The sequence below is a fragment of the Asparagus officinalis genome, chromosome 1, assembly GCF_001876935.1.
Source record: "Asparagus officinalis chromosome 1, Aspof.V1, whole genome shotgun sequence".
NCBI lineage: Eukaryota > Viridiplantae > Streptophyta > Magnoliopsida > Asparagales > Asparagaceae > Asparagus > Asparagus officinalis.
The window spans coordinates 128,832,523-128,856,936 of NC_033794.1; the positions used below are offsets into that span (position 1 = coordinate 128,832,523).

Below are 24,414 nucleotides of genomic sequence, written 5' to 3' on the forward strand. Positions count from 1 at the left end.
AAACACTATATAGTCAATAGAACCTACTAGTTGATTCTTTGGTGTCATGCACTGCTTCAATACTTTTTTTTGTGCAACCTCCTGTTTCATTTCTTTGGTCGGGATGCATGACAAGTTTCAATATACGATGCCCACAAGCGATGTACTACTATTCAGAGCAGAACCAGAAGCAAGATATTGACCGCGTTGCGTGGTGGCATGTATAAAATCATTAAAGCTACTATGCATCTCTGTGTAGTTGACCATCTTTCCATTTATCTAGCTTCGGTGCCAAGCAAATGCAACAGTGCGCTATGAACAGTTTCCAAGCTTTAGATCTCTTCACAACTCAACCTTTTGGCTTCCATTTATTTTGACAGCACTTTGAAGAATAGTAATGATCATGCTTGATTTGAATCAAACATTAGCATTTATACATTCTGTTGTCCAGATAGAGTTATCTTTATGTTACGTACATAACTTAAACAAAGAACAATGGGTCTCTGTGCAACATTTTGAAATATCAAGATATCTCTCTGCAAATTGTAACACTCAGGGTTATGATAAAATAACGGAGATATGATTTTGTTTCGGTATCAAAGATCTCATCGTTAATAGAAAATTAGGACAAAAAATAGCATACGCTCTATACTACAACTTATACCTGCAATTAACCCTAAAATAAAATATGGAGAACCCGAGGCTCAGCTACCTGATTACAATGCAGGAAATGACATCATGGATTATGTATATTTCCACCTCTTGATTTCTGCAATTAACAACTATCACTTATTAATAATAGTGGCGATAATTATTTAAAAAAGAATACAAGTTTATGTTGGGGAATTTTACTCTCCCTGCCTACTACAGTAAGCGCAATTCGGAAGCCAACCTACAATCAACAAGATAGAAAATAATCATAATCAAGAAGAAATAACACTAAGATTTATGTGGTTCGATCAACCAACTTCGACCTACATCAAATGGGCAACAATACTAGAAATCCACTATATATTAGGGAGAACTACAAGAGGAACCACTTAACTCTCGCCTCTCAATCTCTCAACCTCACATACATAATCAACTCTCATATTCTCTCAAAAACACTCTCCTTACAATCTTTTGAAACGGACAAAGACTGCGAAACCCTTTCCCAATGTTGTAATCTTTTGCACGGATAAAGACCACGAAACCCTCGTCTCTCGCACAATATTCTTGAATCAGGCTACGCCCTCTGCTAACCCTAGATTACAAGAATATTGGCTCTCTCTCCTCTGCTTGGTTTTTCCTCCAACAATAGAAGAATATATATAGGGAAACTAAAACCCTATCTCTAGCCTAACTTTCTAATTAGAATAGAATTCAAACTTCTAATCACGATGAGATACAATCTTCTAATCATGATAGATCTCTAACGCTATCTAATTCTGATGAAGTTATACAAAGAATCAAAGACACATTCCCAACAGCTTATACTTTTACAAGCCAGAGACTAATGACCGTGTCATAATAAGTTGGATTTTTTTCTTGCAAATCACCCTAAAAATAGGGTCATTATACAACCACATTTATCTTCAATTTATATGTAAAATATTTTTAAAGTGATCATTAATTATGTTTCAATCATCCACCTCCTATTATAATTTTAAATAAAAACTCAAAATTAAGCTTAAAAATGCAGGTTTAAGATAAGCGAGTCATACACTGACAATCACAACATAAGAGTATCAACATAGTAGAGAGCAATTGCAACCACATTATGTAAACAAAACAGAAGAACATTCTAATTTAATTAAAACAAAAAATAATCCGAAACCTCGATCTTCAACCTCTCGAATGATGAGGGGCCCAGCACCCCCGTACCAACTTTCGTGACAACAATAATGGCATTCAAAAATCCAAGAACATGATTGATAGAAAGGATGCAAATTTACCTTATTGTAACTAGGATCATTTCACATATAAAAAGTGATCAAATGTGCTGAAATTAAGCGACCCGTTTGAATCAAAGGTTGTGTCCTCCCCACCCTAAATTTTGTCCATTATTCAAATTTGTAAAAATTTTAGGGAGTACTGTTATTTGTTGGGGATTGTTTGGTACAACTTTTGGACCATTGTATCTCGAGAAAATGGTAAATTTTCAGTTAAACAAACTCCAAATTTGTCTTTTTAAAAAAAAAATCCTCCAAAGTTGCATTTGATGCTTATAGTTTTATACTCTATATAACATATTCAAACGGGTTAAAACTTTTTCCCCTATGGATAGAAACCCGGACTCGTGTAGCAATGATATCTTATTTCACTTTATTTATAGCCCATGACATGCTGATCATGTTAAACGAATCCTCATCACTTTATCACTCCCAACTCGTGGCTTGTGCGCCAAGTGTTATAACTTTGTACTCCGAGCAGGATGGTTAAAAAAAAAAAAAAACCCCCAGTTTTAAGCTTTATTTTCGACCTACCTAAAACTGGGCGGCTCAGTTTTTGCCATAAAAAAACACAGGGATTTGGATCCTCTACACTACAAAAAAGTAGTGGAGAGATCACTACTTTTAATCTCAAGCATTGATTATTTAGTAGGCGGTTATGATACAATCTAAATCTAACACTTACCATACCCTCGTGTATTGCACTCATTCCTAATTTGTACTAAAAGAAAAAATCATAACCATCAACTAGATAATCAATGGCTGTGATTATGTAGTGGTCCCTCCACTATTTTTTTGTAGTGGAGAGGATCTGAATCCCAAAACTAGGCCAGGAGGCCCGGTCTTAAAGATTCGCCAAACACGCTCTTAACAATGTCCAACAGTTCCTAAGTTGCATATCAAATCAAACAATTAGATGTACGGAAATATCATATGTGTCTCTTTTAACTCCGTTTTGCAGTAGAAGTGGAGGTAGAATGAAGAATTAATGGGACTCCCATTCTGTGTGTTGTAATGATGACTCTCGAAATGAGAGATGTAAACGAACTTGTATTTTTGAGACGTTGATTGAATTAATGGGATCAAACTAGCTACCTCAGTGTGTTGGTTGTATTACCACTACGTCTCCAAACCACCTGCACTAGCCACGGTGGGTGGTGTGGCTATTTTTTGTTTGTCATATGTTTGAACTTTATTCATATTGCAAAGAAGATGATATATCAAGATCATTTGGCTGGGGGTTTTTTTTTTTTGACAAGGGAAACCCGGTTAGCTCTCCCAACTTTAACTCATTTGGAGTCCGCCAACGGAGACTAGTTCGAATCCCTCAGGTTCCCAACTTCTGAAAGGAGCTACCCTTGCTACCAGGGGCTCATCCTCACGTGAATGGGCGATCAGCGTGGGACCCTAAAGGCCTCGAACTGATGAGCATACAATGGGTTGGGTTAACTAACCAGTAAAACCCCGGGTTTCTGTCCCCATCCTTAAACCCACATAAACCAGGTGAATGCGGAAGCGGGGATTCGAACCCCTGACCAACTAAGGAGATCTCCTCCCTCACTCTTCGTGGCGCAAGCCAGAAGTCCCACCCGTGGGTTTTGATTGCGCAGATTCTGTTGCTATTAACTGTGTATCATGTTTTAACTATAGCTGATTATAGCACATTAGTTGATTGTTAAGGCCAGTTGAATGCAACATTCTCTAATTAATAGAGCACACGTGCTAATCCTTTGATTATAATAGATGTGTGGTTTTGTTTATCCTCGATTGTAGCACGTGCTCAACATTCTACACTTCCAGCAGCCCCATGACTTGAGAATGCAAATCCGAACTTCGATGTCTACACAGTTTGATTTTGGGTCGCGCCTTTAAACCCCCATAAAACTAACCACATCACATTGTTTAAAACCAAAATATTACAGTATCAAATGTTAAAATTTCCCTTCTTATTAATAAGAAAAGATCCATAAACTCAACTATGAGATTTACTGGATAACTCTCTCGCTACATGACTCTGAAACACAGCCTTGGTTTCTTTTGGTAGGAACACAAAATGTAAACTAAAATATCTCACAGCGATGAAAACATATCGTTCCTTTGTGCTTATTGCTTATATTTTTTTATTAGTAAATATCCACATTTCCGCATATACTTCAGGCTGGTTACTTAAAATCACAAAAGTATCATCTCAGTCAGATAATGTTGTCTATATAAACATCCCGCAGCTTAATGCCGAAGAAAAGGATTCAAACAATTATAAGAATGTTTCATGAGAAATATCGCGATGAACACATGAGTCATGTCCAATGCAGCTGAAACCCACACTTTTCCCTGCTTTCAATAAAAAGTCGAACAGCGGCAGCAACGAAATTATCCCACCTGCTATAGGAGTTCAAAATTACAGCAATATAACCTCTAAACTATGATTCTTTTTCCTATTTCTTGGAGGTCCTTTAACTGTTTTATTAAGCAACAAGATTCTAAAGTTATTCCCGAATCTAAATCTAAAGTCAAGGAAAAGCACATGTTCAGGATCTAACAAGATGGACATATGCTTGCATAGGTTATCTAGGTCCATAAATGCCCTGGATGGAGTTGTGAAATTCTCATGCATTTTCTACAGATTCTAAACCTTATAATCATTCTTGATGGTGTTGATCACCGGCTATTTGTAGGTGTTATGGAGTTCCTCATTCTTCGTCTACAGACGCTGCTTCGTATTTCCCACACCCAAGCGATTATTGTGGATGAAACTGCACAAAATGAGACTAGATGCCAGATTTCTGCATCATACCTTAATTGCTGGCCTCCTTGGTTCGCATCAAGCAACAGTGGGCTTGGATGTCAGATTTCTACATGATGTTGGCCTGGGCGAGTCTAGCTTTGAGCTTTTGTATCTCCTCATCTTTGCTTATAATCCTGTTTCCAGCAAAGTAATGTCTCACAAAGCACATTTTATTGAAATAAATACTGTATTTTGCTCTTGAGAGCTCAGTTACCTCAATTGCAAGTCGGTGACTTCTTGCAGCAGCTCTTTCTCCCTTTCATTTACTGCTTCCAACTGCACAAATAAGAAAAAAATTCTTAAAAACTAAAGCTCCAAAAAAGTTCAACCGCTGCATCAAAATAATCAAGGTTTAGAAGCTATAAATTCCTTTGACAACATATACTAAACAGCGGAAATACGTCCTGGAAAGGAACTCTAAAGCTTATCATTTGCCTATTGGAGTGACAAAAGTTGTTGGATTTCAAGTTTCAATTATTGTTTATAGGGTAAAGAGGAAGTGAAGTTTGTATACATTTATCCGCATTAAACTACGTGAATAAGGTGAGCAGTGAAGAGAAAGAGAATAAAAATTTTCACTGACATTCATCTGACAGTGGCAGCAACACAAATGTATAACAACTACCTAACATATATCAACACTTCACAACTTCCTCAAACTTAAGGTTCCACTGACAGTTTGTACAAAACCAATCAGAAATTATTGATGTGAAATAATCTAAATAACAGAAATGTATAACATTCTTGATATCATAATTAATCATACAACAGTTAGTAATATTCTCAAGTTTCAGTATATATCTTGATAACAGAGGATGAGTGATCTAATTAGGATTGCAATCATATAACATAACAATATTAAGGTTAAGCTTAACGGATGTTTTTGTGGAACTAGCAGCAGAGGTCGACAGGTTAAGATTCAGGCAAACTGGGTGGCGGTCGACCGGCCCGAGCATTGGTGTCGGTCGACCGGGTCGGTCGACCGACGAACTCTCTGGAATTTTGGTTGGCTTCTGGATGGAGGGCGGTCGACCGGTCCGGTCGACCGACATGGATCGCGGTCGACCGGTCCGGTCGACCGACGCTGCGGGTTTCAGTTGGGTTCTGTTTCCAGACCCGTTTCGTTTGAGAGTTGTATTTAAACCCTGAACTCGTTTCTAGGGTTGAAGCTTTGGCGATTTTGAGCTGCTGATAGGGGATTTCTAGGGCTTCTATTGTTGGAGTCTATTGGAGTGATCAATTGGTCTTGTTTGAGGGTTTTGGGTAAGATTTGTAACCCTAATTTGTATTTCCCTTTGATTTCATTAGTAAAGCTTCCCCCTCCTTGCCCCGTGGACGTAAGCACATTGCCGAACCACGTATATCTTGTGTTCTTGCTGTGATTGGTTGGCTTGTGTTCACTTGTGGTCTACTATTGTTCTTGTGTGTGCTTTTGATTTGTCTATTTGGGGCTTCCGCGGCGCACAACAAGTGGTATCAGAGCTCCGGGTTGGATTTGGGAGTTTTGTTCGAAGGATTCACTGTTGGATTCTTGGTTGAAGAGTAGATCTACAATATGGTTGAAACAAGCAGGGCTAGTTCAAGTGCTACTAGTACATCGGGGTCGGCTTTGACAAAGGCGATCCAAAATTTGAGCATCAATAACACTAAATTGATGTCCCAAAGTTCGACGGCAAGATTAACTTCGGTTTATGGAGGTGTCAAGTAATTGACGCCTTAGATGCACAAAATTTAGAGGAGACTCTTGAGTTTCAAGAGAAACCCGAGGAGATTGATGATAGGGTTTGGAAGAAAATGCACAGTAGAGCTTGTGGGGTGATTCGGTCATGCTTAACGCCGGACCTCATTTATGATGTGATGAACGAGACATCGACAAAGAGATTGTGGGAAACGCTCAATGAAAAATATTTGACAAAGAGCATTGAGAATATGCTTCATTTGAAGAAAATGTTCTACCAATTCAAGATGAAGAGAGGAGTTTCCATTCGAGAGCATGTTAACAACTTCACAAAGCTGATTTCGGATATGACCAATGTTGATATCATGGTGGAGGATGAAGACAAGGCGATGTTATTATTGTGTTCGTTGTCAGATGATGAATTTAGTACTTTTGTTCTCACTATGATAAATGGACGAACTATAGTTAGCTACAAGGAGGTGACCTCGGCATTGGTGAATTATAAGCTGAGGAAGAATGATTGTGAGCCCTCCGAGAAGGCATCGGGTGATGCACTTGCAGTTCGTGGCCGTAGTCCAAACCGTCAAAAGTTCAACCGCTCAAAATCAAAGAATAGGGGTGGCCATAAAAGTGTTGGTAGAAATCAATGCGTCTTTTGCAAAGAAAAGGGACATTGGAAGAATGAGTGACCAAAGTTGAAGGATAGAGCCGGGAAGCAAAGGGGGAAAGCTGTACAAGCTTCAGAGGTGAATGTTGCTAAGGTTGTTGGCGACATTTCAGATTCGGATTCTTCCGGTTATTCTTATCCCGTACTGTCGTCAGTTTGTTATGCCGACTCTACGGAGTGGATGCTTGATTCGGGAGTTACATTTCACATTTGTCCTAAGAGGAATTGGTTCACCAACTTTGAGGAGTTGGAGAGAGGAGACGTGGTGCTCATGGGGAACGATCACGTTTGTCCTATTAGTGGGATTGGCTCAGTCAGAATCAGAATGCATGACGGGGTGACTAGGGAATTGAAAGAAGTGAGGTTCGTGCCGCAGTTGACGAAGAACATCATTTTTCTTGGGACTTTGGAGGCATCCGGGTATAGAGTGATATTAGAAAATGCTAGTTTGAAGGTCATGAAGGGTTCTATGGTGGTGATGCGAGGTGTTAGGGAAAACAACCTATACTACTTGAAGGGCAAGACAGTTACAGGGGGTCTGGCAGCTTCTATCACCACAGAGGAAGACACTACCATACTATGGCACATGAGGCTTGGACACACAGGTGAAAAGTCCCTACAGTCATTGGCAAAACATGGGCTATTGAAAGGTGCAAAGACCTGCAAGATGGAGCTGTGTGAGCATTGCATTCTTGGGAAGAAGACTAAAGTAAAGTTCGGCACCGTAATTCACAACACTCAAGGTATATTAGACTACATTCACACAGATGTTTGAGGTCCTTCCAAGCACACATCGCTTGGCGGGGTAAATTATTTTGTCACTTTTATTAATGACTATTCCAGAAGGAATTAGGTATATACCATGAAGCATAAACATGAGGTCCTGGATATATTTGTGGAGTGGAAGAAAAAAGTGGAGCTACAGACAGGTAGAAAGGTGAAGACTCTTCGTTCAGACAATGGTGGAGAGTAGAAGAGTGATCCATTTCTGTAGTTTTACCGGGATCACGGCATTAGAAGACACTTCACAGTTAGAGAGATACCGCAACAAAATGGGGTGACAGAGAGGCTGAACCGTACCTTGCAGGAGAAGGTGCGATGTATGATGACGTAGAGTGGATTGGCTAGATCTTTTTAGGCCGAGGCGTTAGTTTATGCGAGTCATCTCATTAACAGGTTACCATGCACTGCGATAGAGGGGAAGCTTCCTATGGAGTGCTGGTCTGGTTCTGTGGCTAGTGATTATGATACTCTTCGGATATTTGGGTGCCCAGCTTATTTCCATATTAGTGATGAAAAGTTGAATCTGAGAGCGAGGAAGGCTATCTTTGTGGGATTTAGAGAAGGTATAAAAGGCTTCAAACTATGGGATCTACAAGACAAGAAGATGATCATTAGCAGAGATGTCACATTCGATGAGGCGTACATGATGAAGCCTAGAGTTCCTCAGCGGGTGAAGGAAGATCAGACAAGAGGGATATCGCAGCAGGTGGAGGATGATGTGACTCCACCCACTCCAGTTGGCACTGTTCCCATAGAGACTCCTACAGAGGTGACACAGGAAGGAGTTGAGATGACAGTCGGGCATTTGGAGGATACAGTGGATGATGAGGCTCAGGAGCAGGGTCATGCTCAGGGGTCCATTGCAGCAGATAGACCGAGGAGAGAGATTTGTCGGTCAGCTAGATATGATGATGTCATGGTGGCATATGCTTTATCTGTGGAGGTCGTTGATGATTTTATTCCCGTCACATTCAGGGAGGCAGAGTCCAGCCCTGATTCTATTAGGTGGAGGAATGCTATGGAGGAGGAGATGCAATCTCTTCAGAAGAACGACACTTGGGAATTTACAAAGCTATCTAAGGGTAAGAAAGCTATTGGTTGCAAGTGGGTGTATGCTAAGAATGAAGGATCTTCTATTGGGGACATTCGATTCAAGGCCAGATTGGTTGCCAAGGGATATGCACAGCTTGAGGGCGTTGATTACAACGAGGTGTTTTCACCCGTTGTGAAGCATTCGTCGATTCGGATACTATTGGCATTGGTGGCACAGCTGGACTTAGATTTGGTCCAAATGGACGTGAAGACGGACTTTCTACATGGAGACTTAGATGAGGAGATCTACATGACACAACCTATGGGGTTTAAAGCTGCAGGAAGAGAAGATTTGGTGTGCAAATTAAAGAAATCTCTTTATGGACTGAAACAATCACCGCGACAGTGGTACAAAAGATTTGATAGCTTTATGATTGGCCGAGAGTACACGAGGAGCCCTTATGACCCGTGTGTTTATATGCGCAAGCTATAGGATGGTGAGCACATTTATTTATTATTGTATGTTGATGATATGCTCATAGCTTCCAGGAATACTTCAGCTATTGGGAAATTGAAAAAGGAGATGTCATCTGAATTTGAGATGAAGGACCCGGGAGAGGCTAAGAAGATATTGGGTATGGAGATTGAGCGAGACAGGGTGAAGGAGAGATTAAAGCTTACACAGAGGAGTTACTTGCAGAAGATGCTGAAGAAATTCAGTTTTGAGGGTAATACCAAGGTGGTGAGTACTCCATTAGCTCCCCACTTTAAGCTTTCAGCTTTGATGTCACCAGTTTCAGTGGAGGATAGGGACTATATGTCCAAGGTTCCATACGCCAGCGCAGTGGGTAGCTTGATGTATGCTATGGTGTGTACTAGGCCAGATTTATCACAGGCCGTGAGCATGGTATCTAGGTACATGCACAACCCCGGGAAGGGGCATTGGGAGGCCGTGAAGTGGATTCTACGGTATATTAAGGGTACCGTGGATGTTGGGTTGATATTTGCGAAGAATGATGAGACATGACAGGATTGTATTGGCTACGTGGATTCAGACTATGCCGGAGATCTTGACAAGCGTCGGTCCACTACAGGTTATGTTTTTACATTGGCTAGTGCACCGTGTTGGAGATGCACTCTTCAGTCTATAGTGGCACTTTCTACTACGGAGGCGGAATATATGGCGGTGACTGAAGCAGTGAAGGAGGCTTTGTGGCTACATGGCTTGTTGGATGATTTGGGGATTGCACAGGAGACCATTCAGGTATATTGTGATAGTATGTCGGCTATCTATTTGGCGAAGAACCTAGTCTATCATGCACGCACGAAGCACATTGATGTCAGATTTCACTTTGTACGTGACGTATTGGATGATGGTGATGTCACGTTGGTGAAGGTCCACACTAAGAATAACCCTGCTGATATGTTGACCAAAGTTGTACCAGGTGTGAAGTTTGGTCATTGTTTGAACTTGTTAAATATTCTTCATTGTTGAGGCCATTGGCGGCCATTTAGATGAACTACGCTCGACTTGATTCCTTGGGCAAGAAGATACGTAGGCAGTCTTGCAGATGCAGCCGGTTGAGATTGATTGGGGGGTGTTTTTGGTGTCGGCTCAGTTTTGGCAAATGTTCGCCGAGGTGGAGATTTGTGGAACTAGCAGCAGAGGTTGACAGGTTAAGATTCAGGCAAACTGGGTGGCGGTCGACCGGCCCGGTCGACCGCATTCGTGCACATTGTTCACTGGGCTTCAGCATTGGTGGCGGTCGACCGGACCGGTCGACCGCAGAAGTTTCTGCTCGGTGGTCGGTCGACCGGGTCGGTCGACCGCCGAACTCTCTGGAGTTTGGGTCTCTTGCTGGTGGTCTTGTTTGAGGGTTTTGGGTAAGATTTGTAACCCTAATTTGTATTCCCCTTTGATTTCATTAGTAAAGCTTCCCCCTCCTTGCCCCGTGGACGTAGGCACATTGCCGAACCACGTATATCTTGTGTTCTTGCTGTGATTGGTTGGCTTGTGTTCACTTGTGGTCTACTATTGTTCTTGTGTGTGCTTTTGATTTGGCTATTTGGGGCTTCCGCGGCGCACAACAGTTTTTGATGCATTCTTTTATTTTAAGAAAGTACTATTTGCTAAACCTTTCTAGTCACACATTATCTAAGAACCTTTCTGGTCACAAAAGGCAAGTTTCTGCATGACACATTTTTCCACAGCTGCAGGCTGCAAATGTAAAGAAATTGATCTTATTTCTTTTCATTTCATCTGATTATGCCCCAGGAGTTAAGATATGAGATGATTTAAACTAATTTTTTTGGAAAGCAAGCAGTATGTATCCTACATATGATAATCGTCTACCATTCATTTTTGCAACTGATAAGCTCATTGTCCATGTTTCGAAGTACATAAGTTTTAACAGCAAATTTTTGCAACTGATAAGCTCATTGTCCATGTTTCGAAGTACATAAGTTTTAACAGCAAATTGAATGAGTACAACGTGAATTTCAAGATATGTTAAGTTACTAAAATGAATCATTGATCTACTGGTCAGTAACATTTTTCATTGTTTTAATTTATAATGATTTTAATGGTATTTTTCGTCTTCAATGTTATCTCTAAAAAGAAGAGTAAAAGTTCTATGCATATTGATATGAATAGAGATTTGTATGAGGGAATGGTAACTTGGAAGAGAAGACAAATCCATTCCATATCCCATAGGTTTCCACAGCCAAAGTCGACCTCAAGTGCTCATTTCTGTACGTTGGCTATGGATGAACTTCCTAGACAAACTTAGGATGCACTTTTATGGCATATATACGTCCTGCATTGACCAAATCAAGTGCAGGGAAACCAAAAAAAAAAAAAGATCATAGTCACGTAGTATGAGAAAATCAAAGGGCAAACTATATATGGTTATTACCAAACTCATATTCTATTTCTTAAAGAGAAAGATATAGTTCTTCGTCATTTCATGCACATGGAAAAAAAATCAGAACAGTATGCCACCATGAGCAATATGAAAATTACATTCATGTATAAACCCACTCAAAACTTAAGAGTAAAATAACTTATGAACACATAACTCATTTAGGTCCAATAGGGTAGAACCTGTCTAAGCCAAAAATCTTGGCCCAGTCTGATGGAAAATCAGAAAAACTTGAGCACATCTTGAGTTCAACAGGGTCAGATGGAACCAAAAGGGGCCAAACTCAGCCCTGATTTCCTATCTTTGAAAGAAGCTTTGGGATTTAAAGGATCTAGAATTAGTAGAACAGGGACTAACATATAGAAGGTACTACATGAGAAGGAACGAGAATGTATTATAGATCATGACAGAGAAGATATAAGAGCAGTAACTTTTTTAATTTTAGAACGAATGATTCATCATGATGGAGAAATAAATGAGAATGTAGTCCATAGAATCTTAGCAATATGTGAAATACATAAGTGATCTGGAGTTACTATGGAATCCTACAATATCGATGAAACCATGGGGAAAGTTCTATAGAATAACTAGAGACAATTTTTTACTGGTGGAAGGCTAGGCAACTACAGGAACATGTCTGAGAAAATGACATAGCAAAAATAAAAATTATGAGATTGAAAATAAAAATGTTGACATCGACAAGTGACAATAATAAGGGTATATAGAAATGAATGGTTATGTATCCATAAGCAACTTGACACTAAATTTAGATGGTCTGTGCGTGGGCAATAGAGCTCAATATATGCACCACTTGATAGAAGTGCTAGGACCTTATTCAATGAAACAACGAAAACTAGAGGTAGTTATAAACATAATATGTCCGGAGAACAGTCTCAAAAATAATATGTCCGGAGATACTTTAAGGAACTCCCTTTCTACTTCTGGTACATGAACAGAAGCCTACAAAATACTCTTCCAAGGTCCCAAAAAAGAAAGACAAATGTACACGTAGCCCACAAAAGTTTCAGAATATAACTTATTTGAAGTTGTACTACTGAAAACTAGATCATTCAAGTTTACGAACAACATACCTGCTTATGGTTATAATCTATTATTGTAGGACCATTACAAAATTACCTTTATCCAAATTGTGTACAACCATTTTGTTGAAAATCAAGTTATCACTCTTCCTGTATACTATTTGAATCGTCAACTTCCATATTTATCCTTGAAGATTACATATTCAAATTACCTTTGCAATTCAACTAAGAGTCTTGTTGACTATAGCTGATGCATTTGAAAGTTAAGGCTTTCCCTAACAACATAAATATTACAAAGGGCTATTATGAGCATTTTGTTCCTTTAATGTTTCAGAACTTCTAATAACGCTGTAAATTTTAAGTCTTATAGTTACATAAAGAACTGGTATATGCTCATGTTCGTCTAGGAAACCTAACTACTGACATGGAGAAATGGATGTCGAAGCAATTGACAAAAAAATAAATCAAACTATTGCATGAACCAAAACCTATATATATGGTCTACAATAGCATGAAAATAAAGTAATGTGCATAATTATCAAGTACATAAAATAACGACTTACCAAGGAAACTGTAGATACTGATACCAACGGCCCATCTGCTGAGCGATTAACTGATGCAATGAAATCTTGTGACTTTTTTTTTTCCGTCAAAGCGAGAAAATTAACTTGTAAAAAGATAAAAGTGAACCTGATTGTTCACCAGTGCACAGTTGCTTCATCACGGAAAGAGCATAATCCTGCTTATCAAAAGAACTAAAAGTTCAAATATCACTTAAAAGAAGAAGCCTATGGTGCCATAATATCTCACTCACCTTTTGAAGCGTACTAGTCTGTAGAATTGAAAGCATATGTTGAAAAAGTGAACCGGCAATTGGCGTAGCATCTGAGGGTGATGGAACAGTTGGAGAAGTAACTTGTGAAATCACCTAAGAATCCATAGTATGTGATTAAGGTCTTTTTTTCACAACAAATAAATAAATAAGAAAATGTTTATATAACCATGTATTTGACTTGTAGATCCAATGTAAAACAACAACCATTACCTACCATAAGATTAACCATTAACGATCCTGTAACTGAGTTTTTCTTCGTAAAACACATTTTGTTATCCTTTTCTTTATTACTAAGAATAACATTGCTTATCTTATACATCATAATTTTTGTAAGTTTTCCTATCTCAAAAAATTATGTTAAATCTTATCAACACGTTTATGATTAATAATAAATCAATACAAGCATCTATGATTGTAAGATTATGGTGTAAAGACCTCATACATCAATATGGAAGAGCAGAAATCATCATGCAAGAATGACACCCACTTCTATCCTCATCTAAATTTTTTGTGGACAAAGGGTTCTGTTGGCCTTCCTGTTTTGATGATGATTTACAAACAATTTACTTCTAATGTTGTTTGTTTAGTGTTTATGTTTTTTTATCAATTGTAGACAAACAACAAGTTGGAGGATGGATGTAATTGCGCTTTAACGATCATATCCAATGGAGGTTGGCGGAATAGTGGGTGAAGCCTATGCAATTCAAGTTGAAGATCCAAGTTTCAGCTTCATCCGCAATGTGTACCAAGTCAAGCTTATTGAAGATCAAAATCAAGCTTGGGTAACATTAGTTTAGGTTTATATTATGTGTGTTGGTACTTTAAGCTCAATCATATATACACACACATTATATTGGTTTTCTTGTATATATATAGTTAAGGTCAGTTCATGTTACAAAGGATCAAAGGTCAAAATCTCTGATCTCTATACTGCTATTTCCCCTTCAAAGTCCAGTGGTATAATAAAGTATGGGGGAATTTGAATTATCCTAAGCATAGCTTCATCCTATGGCTAGTTGTGCTTGATAGACTGCTCACAAGAGACCCACTGATGAAGAGAGGTATTATTCAAGATGGATATTGTTGTTTATGCAACGGGTCTGTTATTGAATCCAGGAATCATTTGTTTTTTGAATGCAATTATTCAAATACTGTCTGGAATAAAATCATGGACTGGTTATGTTTTAAATGGAGGGCTAGTAGCTGGCACTTGGTGATGAACTGGTTCAGCTATAGGTTAAGAGGAAAAGGCTCCAAACAGAACATGAAGAGATTAGCTTTTTCGGCCACAGTATATTGCTTATGGAGGGAGAGAAACAACAGAATTTTCAAGCATGAGATCAGGAGTGCTGATCAGATAACAAGGGAAATCAAAGTTGATACTTTAACAATCGCATTCAATAGCTCCATTTCAGCGGAGCACAAAGCATGGCTTTTAACACTGTAAAAGCGATTATACTTGTAAAATAGCTAAGCGTTTTTCTCTTTCTTTTGTGAGTAGTTTGTTTACTTGTGTTTTTTTTTCAGCTTTGTATATGCTGAATGATTGAGGTGTACACAAACTTTCAAATTTGGGAAATGATATAAATTCTTCATTGACCAAAAAAAATAGTTATATATATATACATACATAGTTTTAAGTTTTCATGCTTATAAATATGAGATTACATATTTATTATTGTGTTTTGGTTTAACTATATAGACATGAAACAAATTTACATTCATATATATAATCATATGTTTCATACTTTATTTTGGTTAAGAATATATTGCATAGAATATGCAATTTTGAGAAAATATTATTTTCTTGGTTTATGGTCTTAACAATAATCATATACATCTTTTATTAAGTCTACAAAATCATTTTATAATGTTTCAAAACTTGGTTAAGCTAAAATGTCAAAACTCATGTGTTCACATTTTTATGTTTTGGACTATTTTGCAAAATGATGATATTTCAAATTTGGGAGGTTCTTTTTGAAAACCAGTTTTTGTAGTATGTTTATTATCATGTCTATAATCATCTCCCAAAGTTTCATAATTTTTTGAATTTATTTGATATTTTTAAACATGGTTTAAAGTTGAGTTTTTCTGTGCATTTCAGATCTGTGCACGTTTAGTCGACTCATGAGTCGACTCATAGGTCGACTCACGAAGTACAACGGAGTTGTGATTTTTTGTCTGCTGAGTCGACTCATATAAGTCGACTTATCAGAGAGCCGTTGCACAGTAACGACTAGTTTTCTGTTTTGTTTGTTTATGGGTTTTTGGTCTTTTTCTTAGGGTTTTTGTTGAAGTTTTGAATGGGTATAAATACCCCTTGCTCTCATCTTTCACAACAACTAATGAAATGTTTTAAACAAGTTTAAAATATTTTTAAAACAAGGGTTTAAGTTTGTTTAATGTTTGTTTAGAAGCTTTTAAGCAATTGAGGGTTTGAGTTTGTGAATTCAATTCCACAAGAGCTTGAGGAGATCATCTATTGGAGTTTGAGCAGTCAACTATTCTCTCTCCACCTCTTGTCATCTTTTGAGAAGTTTGCTTAACTCTTTTCTAGCTTTATATTTATTTGTTTGATTATCATCTTATTAAAGCTAGTTCTATATTGAGTTTAGATTTGATTAATCTCATTGTTACACACACTCACTTGAGCTTATTGTATTTACATTCATAATATATTTAGGGTTGTGAGAGATGGTAACATTGAGTTGTGCCTAATTGAGTTCTCACATTGTTTAGAGAACAATCATTTGTTATGTGCCTAATTGTGAAGTTCACTTTGTAATACACTTGTACACCGAGAGGAGTGTGTGGTGAGGACGGAGTCAATACCGAGAGGAGTAGCGTCGGTGGCCTAGTGAAAGGTGATAATTCCGAGCACTTGAGAGAGTCGATACGTGAGGACCAACACTTGAGGTTGTAGCTTGTGTATGTACTTTGTGAGGATTTGTGAGAGTTGTCGGTTGACTTGATAACCGAGTGTGTAGAGTTTTCGGTTAGCTAGAAAATCAAGTGTGTAGAGAAGTTCCGGTTTCCAAATCGGGTTGTGTAGTGGATTCTTCCCGGGAGTGGGGAGCGGAGACGTAGGACGGAAGGTCCGAACTACGTGATCATTTCCTTGTGTTTGAGTTTGGCATTGACGTATTTATTCTTGCATATTGTTATATCGCCATTGTTGCATGATCATATTGTTTACCCTTGTTTATATTGTATATCTTTGCACATATCTTGTAGCATATCATACTTGCTAGGATATATTTGTTAATTTGTTTTAATTGGCATAAAATCGGATTAGATTAGCATAAACCCTATTCAAACCCCCCCCCCCCCCCCCCCGCCTCTAGGGTTCTTTCCTAGTGGCATTAGGGTCTAACAGGTTCATGTGTCTGGAGAACCTAATATTGAGAAAGCTTCCCAAGAAAAGTTTGATAAGGCTTTATGGCATGTTCACCTTTCACAACCAACTAAAGGTGATTCATACAAGGAAACAAGGGACAAGAGAAGGCTCTTCATAGACAATGGGATTTCACTTGGTTGAAAGGAAATTTCAACATATTTATTATGAACCCGAACACTATTATGTTTGCTTTCTCAGCCACAACCAATTTTCCAATTGAGCTTTTGGGTAAAGTGGCTATTTCATAAAGTTCTATCCAAGATCTTTGTGTTTCTTCGAATTTCTTACATGATCATGTTTATAATTAGTAATGTAAGTTATTCAATAAATGAATTCGAATAATCAAGAGAATCAAAATTTGACCAAAATAAAAGAATTCTTTAATGAAATTATTCATAAACTATATCAATAAAATTAAATACAAATACATTTTAGTACTCGAAGTATACCTATCAGATTTGAAGAAGCATCTTTATTCTAATTCAGAGAAATATTTGAATTCAGATTCAATAATTGAATGAATCCAAATAGGAACATGTCAATATTTGATTCAATTTGATCTAGTACCAGCCTGAAAGTGAAACTAAATATCAACCTAATATTTCATACTTTAAAAGAAGTATCTCATATGATGCGAAAACTCTTTCACAAAGGGACAGGATTAGTCTGTTCCACTATCAAAGAATATTTAACTAGAGGAGAAATCTCTGTATTAAAAACTGTTTGCTAAACGTAGTTATCAAATCAATGCTGTCAAAGATAAACTTATACAAACGAACTCCTGTGACGTTCAGAAAAAGAAATAAAAATAATGATGTGGTATCAACGTATCAGTTACACATTTATGCTTCTTATATAAACAAAGGGGCTAACCTGCATGCTGTGACTCTTTTGTAGGCCAATAGATGGAATAGCCAGCTAAATAAAAAATAAAGTTAACAATTATCTCAAAACCAAATTTCAAGCAAAAGTAGATTCAGTTTTCAAATTTGGAAGGCTACCTTTTCTAAGTCCACTTTCTCAGACGTTACTTTAAAACGTCCCTTTTGTTGTACCACTGGAGGTTTAGACTTGTCATCAAGGTCGTCGGAAGTTGACGCTGTAACAGAATTCCCAGTATAAATGACAAGAACTAAGTTATAGCAAACAAAAAAAAATTGTCGAATGCAAAACAAAGTTAAAGGTAAATTTCTGAAGGGAAGTTCATTTATGTGCCTGATGACTTGGATGCTTTAGAAACTGATTCAGCAGGCATCTCAGTTACTGTTTGAGACACATCTCCATTACAATTGCCCATGTTCTGTTGTAGATTTTGTTGCTTCAAACTACAAATTTTGCGTAGCGATATTATTATTGTTAATACGTCAATTCTCAATAAATTTGATGGAAGAATTAATCAAACCTCTCTCCTTTAGACGATAGGAAACTGTCTGATGTGCAAGAACTTATGGAGAATCGCCGTTCGTGAGAAGGGTTACAGAGCTCTGAGGATGAAGAAGATGCTGATAGCCTCTTCTCATGAGAACGCTGAGAAGGCATCACATCGACACTCTTCTCATCAATCTCTAATTCACAACTTCCACTGCATTCATTCTCTCTATCACTGCGGTGGAGCTGCACTTCAGTTTGCATATCACCACAACAATTTGGTTCGGCAACTTTAAAATCACAGTCAGATACATCAGATTTGGTTCTAGAAAATACAAACAACGAGGTGTCATCAGAAAGAGTAGTTAGAAACTGAGGTTCTTGAATTTCTAATACGAGTAGCCAGATAGATTTAAAATAAAGATAATTAGCATAATTTGGCTGCTACATAGTTTTCGTGAAAAAACTCACTTTAAAATTTCGCACATGTTTCAGGAGTAGTAGAGCAGAAAAGATTTTTTTTCGCAGAAAAGCAGTTTAAGTTCTTAATATTACCTCTGATAGAACTTATCCAGGTCAAGTTGCAAAGGCGGAGGTGATTTAATTTGCACTCCGTCGCTTTCCTGCCAACTTTTCATGCTGTTAGGAATCATTGACAGTCAAAACCAAATTTTATGTGGTCTCATAAAAACTTACTATATCGTCATCATCCTTTGAGGAGAAACTAGCAGCAGAAGTCATGCATTCTGTAGACATTCTTTCTTGCACTGGTTCAAGCTCAAACAATGAATTTGAACTTCCTCCTCGATCTTTACTAGGGTTGTTTTCCTCATTATCTGAAATCTGAAAACCAAGCATCACATTAAGACGACATGTTTAATATTTCAATAGGTCAAGATATGTCATGTTTGTACCAGTGAAGCCTGAGTCCTCAAGTCGTCTATGTCAAAGTTCCAGATGCTGATCCCTCTTTTATATTCATTCTACAAAGAGTGAAACGAGCGAAATCAAATAATAATGAAGGAACTACTTCTGTAGATTCGCAGAAGGCCAAAGAATTAAAAACACCTAGATAATGAAATAAAAGTAGAAACTATTCAAAGGGAGAGATCTCTCTTTGCAGAGAAGTAAGAGTTGACATAATATGTTTGAAATAAATGAGTAGACCGTAGCCACTCTAAAATTGAAATGGTCAACATGTACTGAATCTAGAAAAGAATTATAAGCCGTAGATGTTTCCGTCAGAAAATTGACACAGTGCAGCTAACTACTGATTACAGAATTCACCTTATGTTATTTATAAAAAAATCTCAATCCTAACAACTTTATGTTAATATCTGTTACCTGATGATGCAGATAGAAAACAAATAAGATGATACGCTCTTGCAGATCAAAAGCTGTTTTCACTAGGTTCAAATTAACAGGAATTAAGAGAATGGCATTTGTTGTAGTGACAGGCTATACACTAGCTAGGTAACCTGGATAAGGCTTTTGGTAGAAGTTCGCAAAAGATTGTAAAAACTTGGTTATATTTTATCAGGGATAATGTGGCCCTCAGTTTTTAGCAAACATTAAAGACTAAAGAGCCTCAAGATATGTGTATGTGTAGCCTATTTGTACCACAATGTGATTGATATTGGTTTCCATACTTTTTCTTTTCCAAAAAAAGTCCATATTTTAATCCATCTGAACCACTCATTAGTCATTATATAAAAGAACTATAAAATGAATAATAAGACAACATACCTGTGCAGTGTGAAAATTAAGTTAGTTAACCAAATTTCAGCTACTTGAGTTCTGGTACTACAGGTCCTAACTTACATTTACCCTGAACTTTTATCGAAGAAAATCATACAAAGTTGTCTTCAAACTTTTCATCACAATAGGCTCTACTTTGCATATATCCCACTCAATCCAAAGCTGTCACCATAATCCTCACTAGTTCCTCTAACCATGTGTCGTTTGATATGTGAAAACTAAATAGAAGCTTCTAGCTGTACGAACTGTCTTAACAAAACTGAAAAAAAACAATGGGTGACTTTGTCAGAACAATATTGCGATGATAACATTTAACATGACATACATTATAGGCCTCATGTGCTTAATTATGAGCTTGAAAGGTCTGGGATTGAAGAGAGGACTTACAGTCCTAGAACAGACTGGACGTTATGAAGGAGAGGTCCAGGTCTGAACGTCTCCCAATTCAGCCTATTTCTTTTCTAGAGAGGAATATAACCAGCTACTGTACTTGAAACTGACAAGATGTGTTTTAATTGAGCATATAAATTGTAATTGCCATACATGGTTTGTCTTTCTTCCTACATATCCTATAATTTTAATGTATAAGTTTAGATAGTTTATGTATTTGGCATAATTATTATTCTTGGGTTAAACGCATGGCTTCCTTTGTATTATGTTTCCTCTGTAATAGTGACCCAAATATCATGCGCTTCAAACCTGAAAATGGGTACTCGTGATCAAGATAGATAAAGGAGTCATGCTGACAATGTATCTTCTGCATTGTTTATTCCTTGTTGTTTAGTCTCACATTTGTTAGGAACAAACTTCTTTGTGTCCCTAAACACTATAAATAACATCCAATAGAGAGAGCTAATGATCTCTCTAGGGTGTATCATAGCCACCCTCTCTCCTCTCTCCAGTTTTCTAAACCCTAGCCGCCACGGCGCCACCCCATCAAACCCTAGCTGCCACCTTCTACCCCTCTCAAACCATAGCTGACACCCACGCAAGCCCTAGACAGCACTCTTCCAAACCCTAGCCGCCATCTTCTATCTCTCTCAATCCCTAGTCGTCACCCACCAACATCAAACGCTAACTGTTCGTCCTCAGCCGCCAACCCTAGCCACCACCACTTCCAACCATGTACTGCTCCGCCGCTACTGTTCATCGATAGTACTGTTCATCAGTGACACTGTTCACCCACCCACGATCAGATCCGATCTGAACCCCTTTTTTCATGTTGACTTCAATCTCCCTATTCAGTAACTCACCCCCTTCCTAGTTCATTAAGCCTCAACTTTGGCACAATTTTTTTTTCATCTATACACCCTAGATCCAAAACAATTAAAAAAAGTGTTAAGCTAGTCATTTGGCTTAATCAACTACATCTTCATAGATCTTGAGTTAATCATTTGGCTTACCAACTAGATCTTCATAAATCTTCAGCTAATCATTTAGCTTAACTAATTAGATCTTCATAGATCTTAAACTAATCATTTAGCTTCATCTCACATCTCACGATCAGTTGTTAATAATATCTTTGAGATAAGCGATAAGTCGTTCTCTCAAAGAAACCAAATTTGCAGAATGGTTTTACTTGGTGGATTGATTACTTGTGGTGATTACTTGTTGTGGATTGATTACTTGGTGTGATTACTTGTTGATGATTTATTTGTTGAAAATTAATTTGTCATTGGGTGACGTTGATAGTTATTTGCCGGGAAATTAATAGTTGAATGATCTTATTTGCTATGTTGATGACGTCCTTCAGTGATTCTGCTATTTCGGTGGACGAGAGAATTGAGACGAAGACCCACATGGAGGTTCTCTCTAACAAGATCATTGACCAGAAATTGAATGGGTCCAATTACCTACTATGTAAGCAACTGGTTCGAGTTTATATTTTTGGTCGGGAAAAGGATCATCTTACAGATGACCCCCCGTATCGGTTAGTGCATCTTGAAAATAGAATGACACTAGTCTATTTTATCAAATTTGGGGCAGCATAAAACCACAAGTCCTTCAGCTAGCAATTCATTGTAATACAGTGAAACAGGTGTGAAAGTTGACAATTATAATCAAGCCGTAGACACAAATCGTGTGTATGATGTCATTTAGGAGTTAATTCGGAGCAAAATGGATGAGCATGGTCAGACATTTGAGGAGCATTATGGCAACTTCAATCGCTTCGCAGAGGAGCTAAGACGGATTTCCCCCATTATGGGAGATGTTCAGAAGATGTAAGATCAGTGGGATGAACCGATGGTATTCGTCTTTCTTGGTCTCTTCCACCGCCTTATAATTCAACACGACCACATGTTATTAGGAGCTCTACTATATGTTCCTTAGCAGAGACATTACTTCTTGAAATCAGTAGTACAGAAAACTCCCATAAGTACTGCAGCAGAGTCCACCAACAGGTCTGCTCTCGCCACACAGAGCAAACAGTCAAGGGGTAATCATGGTGGAGGCCGCTTTGATGGACGTTAGGGATGCTTTGGAGTATGTGTGGGACAAAGTGATAGTCCACGAGGAGTTGTAGGGGAGGGTTCATCTAATTCCTTTATCCATTATCATTACTGTAAGGAACTCAACTACCAAGAAAACAATTTCGAAGTGCACATGTGGCTATACAGGAGAGTCTCATAGATAATGACACCCGCCACCAGCTTGAGTAATATTAGCTCTAGTTATTTTAATAATTTAAGAAGACACAATCCTTTCATGTTACAGCTACACTTGCCCAGTTAGCTAAATCCATTGCTTGTTTTACACCGTCATCATCTCGTACTAGGGCTATAGATTCAAGAGAAACTAATCATATGACTGAAAACCAATGTATACTATCCTCCTATACACCTACCACCTTCTTTTCTTCAGTAGCATTGGTTGATGGATCCACTATACCTATGAAAGGTGTTGGATCTACTAGTATTAGTACTGTTCCACTTTCATCCATATTATATCTTCCTCATTTTTTATTTAATCTCTTATTCGTCAGTAGGATTACTAAAACATTAAATTGTACAATATTATTTTTTTCTACGCACTGCCTTTTTCAGGCAATCAGGATTAAGAAAACGATTGACATTGGACATAAGCGGAACGGCTTGTATGAGCTGGACTTTTCCCCAACCCATGTGGCTTATATCAGCTCTATATCAGCCTTTGATGAACATTATTTGTTTGGTCATCCCACTCTTTTGATTCCTAAAACTTTGATTTCAAATTTGAATCATGTTGAGTCCTTAGAGTGTAAGTCGTGTCAACTCAGAAAACACCAATGGATGTCTTACCCCAGTCGCGTTAATAAGAGGGTTAATAACCCTTTTAATTTAGTGCATTCGAATGTATAGGGGCCTTGTTCTGCTCCATCCAAACTCGATTTTTAACATTTTGTTAGTCTTGTGAATGACTTTTCTCGCATGACTTGGATCTACCTGCTGAAAAGTTATTCTGAAGTGTTCTTTGTTTTTAGAGTTTTCTATGCTGGGGTTGAAAATCAATTTCATGATACCATAAAAACTTTAAGAACATATACTGTTAAGGATTATTTTGATAGCTCATTCACAAAATATTTAGAAGACAATAGCATTTTACATCAGACATTTTATACTTACTCTAACAAAATGAGGTGGCTGAGCGTAAGAACAAAAACTTATTAGAAATTTTTAGGATCTTGCTATTCCATTGTTAAGTTCCAAAATACTTTTGGGAGGATGCCACTTTAATAGTCTGCTACCTAATTAATAAATTACTCTCATATGTCATACAGAACAAAACTCCGATCTCTCTTTTTATATCCAGCTGAAGACACTTTTCATTTACTTCCCAAGATTTTTGAGTCTCTATGCTTTATTCACAATCATAGTCCTCAACGAAAGAAATTAGATTCAAAATCTTAGGGGTATTTTTCTTGGATATCCTATAACTCAAAAAGAGTACAAATGTTATTGTCTCTGATTGAATTAGTATATTGTTTCAGCTCATGTTACCTTTTTTTAGAACAACCAGGACATGTTGTCTTTGATAAATGCTTAGACCCTCCTGATAATTATGACTACCTTATTATTTGTGAAACCACTATCAATGTTCCTTTCAAGACTGTTGTACAATCTGATCTACCATCCAAGTTTGCGGAACAAGTTTAGATTTATACAAGATGTATACAAGTGATTAGCCTACTGATGATCTTCCTGGTGCCCCCCAAAAGGGTAAGAGATCATGTTCTCGGAGTTCTCGGTATCCTCTTATAAAC

At 37.7% G+C, this 24,414-nt stretch overlaps 1 protein-coding gene across 5 annotated transcripts in view; it reads right to left on the reverse strand.

Annotated features, from left to right (window-relative positions):
* The window catches only part of LOC109844748 (serine/threonine-protein kinase BLUS1), a 30,928-nt gene continuing 7,057 nt past the window's right edge, over positions 544-24,414 (reverse strand). The window contains exons 9-22 of one of the 5 annotated variants that reach the window (XR_002248136.1): positions 19,331-19,399; positions 19,113-19,259; positions 18,972-19,039; positions 18,451-18,741; positions 18,264-18,373; positions 18,050-18,147; positions 17,922-17,966; positions 13,631-13,744; positions 13,507-13,555; positions 13,380-13,429; positions 4,910-4,971; positions 4,705-4,829; positions 832-871; positions 544-748 (exon numbers count right to left, since the gene is read on the reverse strand). Coding sequence is in view for 1 of the 5 variants with exons in the window: in XM_020413889.1 (XP_020269478.1) it covers positions 4,763-4,829; positions 4,910-4,971; positions 13,380-13,429; positions 13,507-13,555; positions 13,631-13,744; positions 17,922-17,966; positions 18,050-18,147; positions 18,264-18,373; positions 18,451-18,741; positions 18,972-19,039; positions 19,113-19,259; positions 19,331-19,399 (1,170 nt within the window). In the remaining 4 variants the exon portion in view is untranslated. Of the gene's footprint in view, positions 749-831; positions 872-4,015; positions 4,830-4,909; positions 4,972-13,379; positions 13,430-13,506; positions 13,556-13,630; positions 13,745-17,921; positions 17,967-18,049; positions 18,148-18,263; positions 18,374-18,450; positions 18,742-18,971; positions 19,040-19,112; positions 19,260-19,330; positions 19,400-24,414 lie in introns of those variants that run through there. The other 4 variants (XR_002248157.1, XR_002248151.1, XR_002248123.1 and 1 more) reach the window with 4 other exon arrangements.